The sequence below is a fragment of the Cavia porcellus genome, unplaced genomic scaffold (assembly GCF_034190915.1).
Source record: "Cavia porcellus strain 051 isolate PalLab524CR breed Dunkin Hartley unplaced genomic scaffold, mCavPor4.1 scaffold_7, whole genome shotgun sequence".
Lineage (NCBI taxonomy): Eukaryota > Metazoa > Chordata > Mammalia > Rodentia > Caviidae > Cavia > Cavia porcellus.
The window spans coordinates 73,862,511-73,875,904 of NW_026947490.1; the positions used below are offsets into that span (position 1 = coordinate 73,862,511).

Sequence of the window (13,394 nt, forward strand, 5' to 3'; positions counted from 1 at the left end):
AGATGAGAAGTACCTGTGCTCTGCACAATCCCTTGGCTGGCACCATGCACCTTCCCTGCTGGGGTGGCATCTGATGGCCCTAATACCTAATTTGGGAGGTGTACAATCTGCAGTGGATTGTCCGTGAGGAAGTTCAGGCCAAACATAGGCAAAGAATTAGGAGTTTTATAGGAACTTTGCATCACAGAACAGGATTCTTTACCAGACTGGAAAACGCAGACACTGTGCTCAGGATGGTCAGTCAGGATGATCAATTAAAATTTTCTCTTTGTCTATTGCTTAGTTGTGCACATAAAAAAGAAAACCATATTAAAGATTATGCTTCCAGAGTGCAGCAAGTGAAAGGGCTCGAATCTATTGGGCCCTTTGCTGTAGCTTAGAACAGGGGTAGACACAGCAGGAAATCTATGCACAGTGCTAGCTGGTGAAACAACATAAACAGACCAAGTGCCTTGTTTATAGTTACATTTCTTTTATGGTTTATGTCTAGATGGCCTCAAAGCTTCATGCACTCACAGGTGGGGGTTTGAGAGGTGTGGATCATGAACGGGTGATACTAGAGATGGCCTCTGATTATTTAGCACAGTTTGAGTATGGATGGTGGACTTAAAGGAGAGGGAAGTGGATGCACCAAGCAATAGGCTTATAGCCTGGATGGAATAAAAAGGGAAGGAGGAAAGCTGACAGCGCTCTGCCTGCCACCTGTCATGAGCTGTTTCTCCTCTGCCACGCCACCCTACCTTGGAGCCAGCCCACTATGGACCAAAACCTCCACAAACTATGAGCTAACATAAACCTTTCTTCCTTAACTTGTGGGCATCAGATGTTTTGTCCCCACAACAAAAAAGCAACTAAGATATACTCTATTACACAGGATGTAATTCTTTAAGAAAAAAGAATTATTCTACTTTGACGTTTTTGTGCTGGTTCAGCTGCTCTCCACCTGGATATGCCACCTCCTCACTGTTGATGGGTGACCCTGCTTACTGGCTCCCAAGTTCCCATCAAGTTTGGACTTGGAAAGTGATATTCTCTTTTCTATGACCATGTCCTATCTTGCCCAATGGTACCCGGCCATTTATTTTCAATAGTTTTCTTCTGTTTTTCTTTCTTTGTGTTTGTTTAGGCCATGTATATGTGAAGCTCTGAAAGAAATATCAAAGGATAATGAAGAAAAATTGGCATATATAGAATCAGCAAGTGGAGAAACATTCAAAGGCTAGAACATAGGTCCCAGCTCCTGGTGCTGTTGTACTAATAAGCTTGTGAGTGTTGCTGATGGCTTGTCCTTTTTGCAAAACTATATCAAAGCTTTAAAACTCATTTCATTATGAACAGTTATTGATTAAACAAAATTGGTTCTAAAGTGAGACACTTTCAGGATACAGGTGCTCAGCCCCAGTGACAACTGGAAACTCCCACATGAAATCTATCACCTACTAAATACGACCAGTCACATGGGTATGCCATTCTCATCCACATGTCTTACAGAAGACAATTCAGGACAGAAAAGTGTCACTTAGGAGCTTGCGATTTGATGGACCTCAGCTTCCAGGGGATCTTACCAGCTTCATCACAGATAAAAACAACCCAGTTTAGATCTAAGATGCCTTCCCAGATTGTCATGAGTTTGAAAGGTAGTTTGAAAGGTAGTCTCACTTAGTAGTAAGTGAGACTTGGTAAATAGTACCTCGTCCAGTGACTCCCCCACGCATGCGCCCAGCAGCTTCATGTGCTGTTAGGTTGGTGGGGCAGTCTCGCCTTACGTGATCCTTGATTCTTATTTAAGGAAGGATTCAGAGGACGTACACCGTATCAAGTTAAATTTACTGACTTACTGTTTTTCTAATCCAGTTATCTACCAACCAGTCCTGAGTCACCCATCCATCCGTGTCTCCTTTTTCAAGAATGAATTCAGCATGAGCATGTTGTAAACATTAAAACAAATGTTTTTTTTTTCTTTTTCAAACTCAGAGGAAAATCATGACATAGTGTACTTTAAGATTTTTCTGCCTAGCATTTCATGAAATGAATTTAAGATGCTGTTGTATTTCAAATGCATAAGAAAACAGAAAAACCTCTTGAAAAATCATTACATGTGACAGAAGATGGTGAAATATTTCCTGTCAAAGTGAAACCCAAAAAACTTTTTAAAAAGTGGTTTCAGAAGCTGGTCAAGGGTAATTTGTTTTATCTTTTAACAAATCCAAGAATAAAAAAATAGGATCATCTTTGTAGAAGCTGCAAAAAAACCTGATAAAACTCAGTTTTTAAAACTTAATAAAATAGGATTAAAAGAATATTTAATAGGATGTATCTGTCTTGGCCTAAATGACAATTATCAAATGAAACTAGACAAAAAAAATCTAGTAAAATAATATATAAGTTAATATAAACTAGTGCTTTAGAAGATTACCCTACATTTAGTTAGCACCAAAAAGAAAAATAAAAGTTCTTATAAATTTAACAAGGAAGTTAAGATTTATCTGAGAAACATTTTTAAATATCTTCAAAAATTCATATAAGAAAACGTGAACAAATGTAGACTCTGAAACTCTTGAATAAAGAGTCAAAACTAAAGAATGTTATTTCTCTGTGATGTATTTTATAAATTAATGAACCTAAATAAAAAATTAATATGGATTGGGATTTTCTGGATCTTTGTATTTATTTTCATTTTTCCTGCTGGGATCAAGCTCACTGATGTAGATTCTAAAGTTCTAAAAGAAAATGAAGCAAACAAAAACAGAAAACTTGCCAGATTTGGTGGTACACACCTGCAGTCCCAGCACTCAGAAGGCTGAGGCAGGAAGACTGCCACAAGTTTCAGACCACCCAGGCCACACAGTGAGTTCAAGGCCTGGACTACATAGCAAAACCCTGTTTCAAGAAAAAAAATTATGAAAAGAAAGAGTAAAGAGAAGGAAAGAGCCCCCTAGTTCTTAAATCATAACAGTTTCAATAATTTAAGCTTTTTACTGGAGAAGTGTACACATACAGCACCCGAGAAGCATAAGAAGTACACACATTAAACAACGGTATATGGGAAATTAGTATATAATAAAATGATATCTAAAATTATCAATGACAATATGATAAATACCATTAAGACAATGGGTTAGGGTTAGAAATAATAACAAAAGAGAATGTTGCACCCATTGTTTTTATAAAATTAATTCTAAATGGATAAAATATTTAAATGTTAAAAATAAAATCATAAAATACTGAAGTAAATCATGGACAAGTTCCTTTATAATTCGGGAGGTTTTGTTTTCCTTTTGGAACAGGGTCTTGTCGTGTATTCTAGTGAAATTACTATGTAGACCAGACCAGCGTCAAACTGACAGAGATCCTCCTGCCTCAGCCTCCCACATGCTGGGATTGTAGGTATGTACCACCATGCTTGGCAACTCTGGAATTAAGAGATTTTTCTAACTAAAACTGAAAATCTAAAGACAGTGGTAGCTTGTTTTACAAATTCAGTTCCCTCCATGATCACACCATGAACTGGACAAGACCCAAATCCAATTTCCCCATGAGGTCAACACTGAACCTAATCACTGAATTTGATTCAGTTCCCATCCAATTTGGTTTGAGACCAGAATCACAGAAAGAACTAAGTTCGTGAACTGAGGTACCATAGTTCAGTAAAATAGCTTATTACGTCAACTACATAAAAATACAAATTTCCACATTAAGAACTATCATCAGCAAATTGAGAAATCAAGGTAGACCTTGAGAACAACGTACTTTCGCCTTATATTAAAGCCTGTAAGATCAATATATGAACAGCTCCTAGAAATCAATAAAAAGGAAAATCATCAAGAATTTACTAAATGACCAAAAATCTGAGTAAATGGTCCAATGAATAAACAGATGCCCAACTTTATTAATAACAGGAGTACCGATTAGGTTGACCAAAGTAAAAATATTTGTACAACACCCAGCTGGTGAGACAGTAGAGAAGCAAGCACTTTCACACACCAAAGTCTAAATTTTATAATCCTCATGGGAGATAATTTGGCGACGTCTATAAAAGGGCAGTGTCACCTCTAAGAGTTAATTTTAAAGATTTGTGCAAAATGACACAAGGCTTCTTGGATGGCATGATTATAACAACAAGAACTGGCGTTCATCAGTGAGTGCAGCACAGAAATGTCGCAAGGCTTTAAAAAGTGAGCCTCCTTCTCACAGGAAAGTTCTCCAGTGTATCATGGCAATCAAAAGGCTAAGGGATGGTGAAGTACGGGTACTGCTGTTCATGTAAAGTACAGGACAGATGTGAGCATAAATTTTCACGTCCATCTATGCATGAGGGAGCACTACTGACACACAAGAAGCCAAGCGTAACACATGTCCTTCCTATAGAAAGAATTCCTAAAAAGAAAGTGTTCATAAAAATCAGAAAGAGAGAATTTCTCACGTACAAGAGCAGAGACAAACCAGCAGAGAAGCACAGGGATGGAAAGCAAACTTTATACTAAACATATATATTTATGGGTTTTGATTTCCGAACTATGTGAATTATAAATCACTCACCAATTTACTTTTAAAACATTGAATTTAGGAGAGTACAATCTCTTAACAGAACTTTCTTTGATGCTTGAGGCCTCCAATAATGAATACTAATTTGCTGATGAACAGACTTTCTTTGACTTCATAGACAAATTATTTTGATATTACAGAAGGGAGCTAAGTAACCTCAATACGATACGGTTTGCACTTAGTGGGCTAAGACAGCAGAAGTGATTTTTCCAAGTATATTTCCTCACAATACGATCCCCTTGCAACCTATGTCCTGCCCTCGCCCTCAGCTCTGCCAGCCACTTCATAAGCAAGTCCTTGGAGCCCTACGTTTGGCCGTTCCCACAGCAACTCCTCTTCTGTACCACATCCCCAGGACATTGAAGGCCACTCCGTGTGTGCAGGGTGATGCTGGGCATGTGGAGACACTGTCTTCACACTGCAAACCCAGGTGTTAGGAGCTAGACCCACATGGTTTACAGGAATGTTCACTGGCCACGCAGGTGGGCGCATGTCTGAGCAAAGCCACCTCCTGAGTGAAGCAGGACGAGGCCACAGAGCTGGGACCTACAGGCTTTGCTGGGTAGAAAACTATTTCTTCCCCTTGCTCTTCATTTCTGTAGCATCTCAGCTTTGCAGAGCAGTTTTAAACCAGAGAATTTCCAATCAGGAAGCAGTCAGTAAAAATATGGGCACTACCAGCTCACACTCAGTGGGTTTTGGGAACTGCTAATCAGGGCAGGGGCTCCAAATGCTCCACACTGACCTGATGGTCAGTTCCTGTCCCCTGGTTTCCAGATTCCTATACCTTTGTATTGATTGCAGCCCCAGGATCTATATGGGGCCCTGATCACCATAACATGGTGTCCATCTGTCCCCCAGAATGAGCCTTGCCCCTCAGGGTACCATAAGGATTCATTCTGACAACACGTTTGGGGTACCACCTGCTCATTTTACTGCTGTGGCAGTGACAGCACTGCTGCCTGTGTCCTCTTGACTCCATTTTACCTGCTTCTCAAATCAGTACCTCTGCTGCCTGTGGCTGCCACTGTCCTTTACTTGGCCTTAACTCCTTCTCTTGTGATAGACAGAGACTGGCTTTGGGACCCTGGCAGCAGTCCTGGTTCCTGCTCTGCTGGCTCATACCCCCCTCCCAGCAACTACCAGGTCCCTGCAGTTCCCTTTAGTCTCCTGGGTTGTCACCAGGGCTCCTTGAATGGAGCTGCTCCAGGCATCTGGGAGCAGTATGGACCTGGGACTGTCTCCTTCACCTGCTGCCACTGGCACCTGGACGACAGACGCCTACCTGAACTGCTACACATTGATCCAGCTGCAGTTGAGCCAGCAATGCCCTAATTAGAGACAAGAGGCAGCAGCTGCGGTAGGAAGCAGTGATTCTAGAAGTATGTGAAGTGCAGCTGCTCCGTGGAAACACAAGGTGACGACGACAGGAAATCACTCCCTCTCTACAGCCCCACAGGAGTTAGAAGGGACCAGGCCCATCACGAACGTTCTAGAAAACCATGCAGACAGTTTAACCTCACTCTTCTGGTGCTTGTCCAGTCGAGTCCAGAGGCATGGCACAGTACCCTGGTCAGATACTGGGATGACTCCCCAGTGCACCAGCTTTACAGGCTCACAACACAAGGGAAACATCAGTCAGAACTGAGGAGTCCTCTACTCTGCAAAAATCATGAGTTTAAGCATGATCCTATGAGCTGTGGAAAAGTGGCCTAGAATGAAGGTATGCGGTGTCACAAACTGGGTTATTAGGCTGCTTGTTGGGGAGCACTGGGTGTTCTAAGACTCCCCAGGCCCAAGCAGAGCTGAGAGCAGCTGGACAGTGCCCATTGCAGGGAGAGATGCATGGCCCACCACTCTGGACTCCTCCGCACCACGTGGACAGGACCAAAGTGGGAGGGAGCAGCACTGGCTGGCTTGGAGCCCAAGGTGAGCCTCGCACCTTGCTGTCTGCCACACTCTGTGTGCAGCAGCTGCAGATCATGAATAAACACAGGGCAAACGTCCTGCTCCTTCCTTCAGCCCCTACCCTACTGGTGGACATGGCAGGCCACATTGAAGTCATTTGCTTTTGTCCCATTTGTAAGGAACACAAGTGTGACCCTCTAAGAAGAACAGGAAATAGGATCCAGCACCTGCCCCAGGTCTTGAGGTGGGAAGCCTGGAACTAGACCCCAAAGAGATATGGGGCCTGTGAAAGGGACCAGTGCCCGGGGTAGAAAAAAGACTCGGTCTCCCTGCTGGCTGACCACCTAACACAGTCTCCATCTCAGTGTCTCGGAGGGAAGATTTGTTAAAGTAGAGTAAGCAATGGCCTGGAGTTACCACCTGAGCTTTGCCACGCCATCCATGTGTAGGAAAGCACAAGGAAATCCCTAAACCACTTTCACAAGCTTAAGTAAACTAGGCACAAACACGAGTGTGTGGGTGTGATGAGACTGGGGCTCTGTGCCCACCACCCGGGCACCTGACCAGTTGGCCCTGCTTGCCTACAGCCTCCTGATTACAATGACCTGAGCTCAGTGCCACAGCCCAGGTCAGCTTAGCAGGCTGGGCACTGGCACAGACCACTCCTCCTACGTCTATGAAATGAAGCTCATGTTGACTCCTTTGAGACAGAAGACATCAGGACAGCCAGCTTGCCCGTCATTCCACCAATGTGGCTGTCATGATTCAGAGGAAACGGCTGAGAGGGCAGCGTGCATAGGCACAGGAGGGCGGCATCGCGGGCACAGGCAGACCCTGCCGAAGTGCAGACTCGGGAAAGGACGAGCCAGCATTCCTGGCGTCTGCTTTCCTTTGCAGGGTGATGAGTTCTAGGTCTTTAGTGCCCAAGTTTCTACCCTCATAAGTGGATTTAATAATACTGTCTCAGAAAGTATTCACAGATGTGAACAATTAAGGGTTGCAAAGTACTTTGAAAATAAATGAAAGGGAGGTATTTAATATTTATAGTGAGTCTGTGCTTACAGGCTTCACAAACTAGAGCCGCCGGTTTAAGGCTTAGTTTTATGACTTTTTTTTGAACTTAACATAAAATACTTTTATTATAAAGCAATTAATGATGTGTCAGAAATACTTCCTGAATGTATTCAGGGCTTTCTCTGGAAAAACTTCAGATGTGATCAGAGATGTAGTTTAAATGGACCCCAGTGGCTTCACACTAATACTGTATTACGCTGAAACTGTATCTATCACCCATGGCCCCTGGGAAATCCAGAGGTGAGGAACCACAGGAAGACTATGATGTCTTCCTCTGATGCCTGAGGACACGAAGCAGTACAGTGATTTAGTTTTATTAAAATTATTTAGCATGACTATAAACCAAACCACAGCCACTCCCTTTTACCTAATGTAAGAAGTTTCTCCTGACAGCCCGTAAAAGCTGTACACAAACGGGCCTAAACACGCCTGGCAGAAGGCCCTGCTCCCCGCTTTGGAGCAGCACTGGCAGATTTACAGTGACACCGGAATGTGAGTGCAGCCTGTGCCTTGGGAAGAAGAGTTGTCAGAAGACAATTTCCACAGCAAATCTATATGCAGCTTGCCTGGCCCTCTGCAGGAGGTCAGCCTGGCTTCTTAAACAAAGAGCTTTCCCCCAAGCAAGTGGATGAACCTCGCATTGGACAGTGATCTGATGACAATGACCTGGGCTCCCTCTCATCTGTGACGACCACCAGAGGCCATGTTGCAGATCGTCCCACACAGAGTATCCCCAGCCCCGGGTTCCCTCAGATGGAAGAGATTTAGACCACATTGTCCTCCGCTGTCTTCAGCCCATAAATGAATGAATGGCTATCTCACTTACCAGGTGAGGGTGACGTCCCGGGGTCCTTGTTCTGGACCGATGGTTCACTTTTCCCATGGAAGAGAACCTCAGTTCTATCATTTGCAGCCTAAAGAGAAAGGAATGAATGTTTTCCCTGAAAGGAGGATCCTGAGGCCACTTTCCTTCAGAGCAGCGGCCTTTTATCTTCCACAGACTCCTCTCTCCTGCAAGCCCACCCATGGCATTGCTTAACAAAGATCGCCACCCCATGTCTCAGCAGAGGAAACGCAAGTGCAAGCAAAAAATGAGCCTAGAAAGCTACGTTCATAGACTTGGCAGCACTGTGCTCCAAGAATCCAGACGAGTCTATGAGAGTAGCTTCTCCCCCAAATTGCTAAAAGGCAAAATGAGGAGGGAGCCCTCACTAACATTCTGTTCAGCCAGTGGCCAATGCACCTGGTGCATTCCCGCTGACCGCTGTGTCTGCTGAGAACAACCCGCAGACACGCCAGCCTTGAGACAACCCCAACACCGGCCTTGAGACAGATGTGGGCAGACAGCAATAAGGACAGGCACCAGGGGTTCAGATCCATGGCTCAAAAGGCCCTCGCTAGCTGAGCCAAGAGCCATTCTTGGCTGGAACATGAGCTGAAGACACATAGCTGGCAGCTGCTCGCCCACCAGCCCATGCACACAAAGTTATGCAAGAATTCTAAGACAAGTCAGAAGGTGTGCAAAGTTAAGATAAGACCAGCACCCTGTGTACCAAGCGCCTACCTTAGGCAGAACGCACCAGTCATTTCTTTCTTCCCAGCACACATAAGCATCAGGTAAGAGCCAGTATTTACTGGTCCCTCTGAGGGATGAGAGCAGCGTTCTCACCAGTCCCGACATCAGTCTAACCAGGTAGGTGACGTCCTTGTCGGCACTTTAAGACTTCCAGGAGTTAGTGAGCTGTGAACCCTGTAGGCTGTGATGCCACCCTCCCTTCTGGGGTACAGCCAGCCCCTGGACCTGGCTTGTGCTGCCGCCACCTGCCTACACCCGGCCTCACCCGACTTCTTGGTAGACCCTGCAGTGCCACTTCTTTCACCAGGCTGGCTCCTTGGGCAGCCAGCATCTTCTGGCTGCAAGTGGCAGATTTGAGGGCTTGCTAAAAGGACTCACTTCAGGGGAGACACAGGGGGGTCCCCTAGACAGGCCCAGGAGTGTGAACTCCAGATGCATTTCATCTTAGTTTGCCTCCTAACTTTTGTCACATTTTTCTTCACACAGGACTCAATAGGTAGCTACAGCTATTGGAAACTGCCCAGTTGCTGGGACTGTACACCTGTGCCCTTGACCAGCTTCTAATCACTTTCCTCTGAAGACCTGGCTAGACACGAGCAGCACGGTCTACCTGGTCTAGAGGTCGGGGCCGCCTTATCAGTGCACCCGTGATGGCTCAGGGCCTGGGGCAGCAACTTGGTCAAATGAACCAGGGCTGTTGGATGGGTTTCTCTTCTAGTGAGCTCTGCAGAAAGCAGGCCCCAGGTCCTTCCTGAAGTCGAGATTCTTGGCCTCCTCCACTAGCCACCCATTTAGTGTTTATTAGATGTGTTGGGTGACAGGCTTTATTTCTGGCAGGAAACATTCTAATTAATGTGCTAATTATGCTGGAAACTGTCTCTCTTCTTCAGAGAAAAACGACAGTGCTGCAGCACTCCTACCAGCAACAGAAAATCAGTTAAAAACTGACAAATAAGGCGCAGGCAAGAATTATTATCAGCTGCTAACATGGGAGGATGTGATGGAAAAAGAACGTTCAAATGGCTCAGAAATCAGATCACACCTTAGCTAGGGGACACAAGGGGAGAAGGATCATATCGTAAGGAACGCAGCCCTACCCTTTTAAATGTACACAGATTTACACTGCACTGATGGAGCCACGATATCACACTCTTCTGGCTATGATGTGTCATGGACAGAACAGTACACACTGAGCCTCGGTCACTGGACGAAGAGAAAAAGCACACCTTCGTGTGCGCAGGGCATGTGGCCCTGACCTGTGTGGCACCTTGTGTGTGGATCACGGTCCCTGAGGTGGCACCAGGCATCATGCGTGTGCCACTTACCCCTGAAGGGCTGCAACCGAAGACGAGCACTGCACACGGTGTGTTCTTGAAGTGGTGCACTGAAGACCTGGTATCACGTGTAAGTCACGGGTTCCTAACACGACACAATGAAGACGTGGTGTCACCGGGGAGGTAACAGACTGAGGGTCTTGAGTCACGTGTGAGAGTCATGTGTGTCCCTGAGACAGTGTGCCGAGGACCTGACCCACATGTGTAACTCACACGTCCCTGTGCAACACACTGACTTTTACCAAATACTAGCCTCTGTCCCAGAGGCTAGTCTGGCCTGTGCTTCTAAAATCTATTCAGCTGGTTTCTGTTCCAATCCAAACATCCTGACTTCTAAGTGTTTTCATAAGATCACTTTACTTGTGGATTTCTTGGATAAATGTATTAACATTTGTTTCTTCTCAGTAAAAGTCCAAATTTTCATCAAAGCTGCATGTGTAAGACTGATGGTTTCTCTCCATTTATTCTTCTCTGGTCTGGTATAGGTTACGAGGTTCTCAGAATACTGCAAGACTGACTTAAAGAACCTGTTAAGAAAAGAGAAAATCTTGTTTATACATCACAAAATGCGATAATGATTCAAATGTCTTCTCAATGCTCTGGGAATTATTCCGAGAGTTGAGTATGACTTCATGTTTATCTATGCAGTCAGATAAAGAAATATATACAATATGAAGGGCCAGGGGTTTTAGTTAAGTGGTGTAAGTGCCTGCCTGGCCATCACAAGGTCCTGAGTTGGATCCCCAGTACCAAAAACAAAAACAAAAAACAAACTGGATACAAGATGAAATAACAGAATGGGAATTACAGGAAAAATAAAAAGTGCTGAGCAGTAAATGTCATCAATACCCAGATGAGATTCTGGAAGTTTGTAGACAGCAAGTGCATTTTCACACATACTGTCAAATCCAGCTATGAGAGCTTTTCAGTGAGAAAACATAATTGCAGAAAGGATCTTGGGACCTTCTGTACGGGACTGACCCTGAGCAGGCACACAGCCTGCCCTGTGGAGACACCTCCACCCGGAACACCTCCGCTCCTGACAGAGGCCTCTGACATCCCCCATAGCTCTGTGAGCCAGCTGGGGCCATGAGGAAAGCTCTTCCCTAAAGATGCAGCAAAAGGACTGCCTGTCACTCAGTAACTAGCAGGAAAGCCATTATTACTCCCCCAAGTTCTCAAGAGTTTCTCCAAGTAGTAAAAACTTCTCCAATTTTGATCTTGAAATCTTTCAAATTTAAAAGTTAAAATAATGACACCCCAAGCCACAAACCACAGACCCTTAGTCTAGGGGAGTGGTTCTTGGTCTAGGGGAGTGGCGATTTTTTTCCCCATGCCTAAATCCCTTCTGACTGTCACAACCAGGGGGTGCTCCTGGTAGGTGGCAGGTGGAGGCCAGGTTGCTGCAGTCTGTAGGCACTCCCACCAGAGAGGGCCCAGCCCAAATGCCTGGCTGAGAGCCCTGGCCAGGGTTGCACACATGCACTGCACTCCCCCTGGGCTGTGTCTACCCAATTGCTGCAGTCATGTTTTCCGGCTCATCTGAAGTACGTGGGGATACGCCTGCCACCTGCAAAGCATCAGCTTAGACTAGTGCTGGCAAACCTATGGCCACAGCTGACTCTCTGTATCACTGAAAGCTCTAAAAGGTCACCACCACAAGCTTAGACCGATGAAAGGCATCAGGAACTGCAGGAGGTGGAGCAGGAGGTGGAGCGAGGCTCAGCGAAGGCAGCTACATCCGAGTGCACACTGCTCCTTGGGATGGTCTGTCTGAGGGGCTGCCTCGGTTCTCAACCTCTGCATTCATAGGAAGTGGGCAGCACGTGGGTCATCTACTTGTGGGCCCCTACGTCTGCACGATGGCCTTCTCCAATTGGAAGCTATTGGTCATACACAATAAAGCTGGATGGCCCTGAGCCACCTGGACACAGTAGGGTCTATTCTGTGGCCCAGACTTCAGGCCTCTGCCCAAGACAGTTGTGGGTGCCACCAAGGGAGCTCAGACTGCACCTGAGGCTCCTGTGATACCACTTCCTCGCCTCAGCAGCCTGTGCCTGTGTGTTGTGCTATGTCTGAGCAGACTGCAAAACTTTGGAAGGAGTCCCGTGTAACCCATATCTAATTTTGCGGCATGTGCCCATGTGGGTGTCAGTCTCAAATGTTCACAAACTTCTTAGCACTAAGGACACAAGGTCAGCTAAAGCCTGTCAGAGTCTGTGTGTATATTGGGGGGAGGGTATTTAAAAACGTTTCCAAAGATTGCTGGTTGAGGGGGAAATTATTTAAAAATTACTCAAACATGATGATTTCTTGCAAACAGAACACACTCACTTTAGATACTGTTGATATTCGTCAGTAGTTTTTCTATGGACAAAATGAATGTTGACCAATTCTAATGCAGTGAGCAGTAAAATCAGGTGAAGCACAGGAGACAGAAGCCTAATGCTAGAAATGGATAAAAGTAAATTAAAATTTGATGAACATAAATATCTTCCACTTTCATAAGGAAAACTAGCTTTCCCCTACCAACATCCTTTTCAAGTATCTTGAAGTCCGAGCACCTCAGAAGACAGTTTTCCAGACACTGTGAGCCCAGAACCTCAAGGCCAGTCTGCAGCACACGGCGGAGGCCATCCTCTGTTAGCCTGCACCGCCAGGCACCGGGTCCCGCAGCCCTGCTCAGCACCTTATCTGGTTCGAGCCTCCACAGCCCCACTCTGCACAGCCTTGCTGTGGTGCCCGTACTGTGCTCAGGCCTCACATTCTCGGTCATCGGCACATTTCTCTCTGCCTCAAGTTCAGTAAAGAATTTTTACAAGAAGAGACAAAGGAATGGCTTATACATGAAAGAGTCTCCTGACTCAAAGAAAGCCTAACTTTAAACCTCATATTTCTTTTCCCTTAAAATCAGTAAAGATGTTTAAAAATACTCGTTTTGGTAGGAATTAACATAA

The 13,394-nt window shown here is 45.3% G+C and overlaps 1 protein-coding gene across 10 annotated transcripts in view; it reads right to left on the reverse strand.

Annotated features, from left to right (window-relative positions):
- Ermard (ER membrane associated RNA degradation) overlaps window positions 1-13,394 on the reverse strand; it is a 90,191-nt gene that overhangs the window by 52,002 nt on the left and 24,795 nt on the right. For 6 of the 10 annotated variants that reach the window (XR_010048919.1, XM_063253849.1, XM_013148970.3 and 3 more), the window contains 4 exons: window positions 12,772-12,885; window positions 10,798-10,964; window positions 10,429-10,522; window positions 8,354-8,441 (listed from right to left, as the gene is read on the reverse strand). Coding sequence is in view for 7 of the 10 variants with exons in the window: in XM_063253849.1 (XP_063109919.1) it covers window positions 8,354-8,441; window positions 10,429-10,522; window positions 10,798-10,964; window positions 12,772-12,885 (463 nt within the window). In the remaining 3 variants the exon portion in view is untranslated. Of the gene's footprint in view, window positions 1-8,353; window positions 8,442-10,428; window positions 10,523-10,775; window positions 10,965-12,771; window positions 12,886-13,394 lie in introns of those variants that run through there. The other 4 variants (XM_063253852.1, XM_063253850.1, XM_063253854.1 and 1 more) reach the window with 3 other exon arrangements.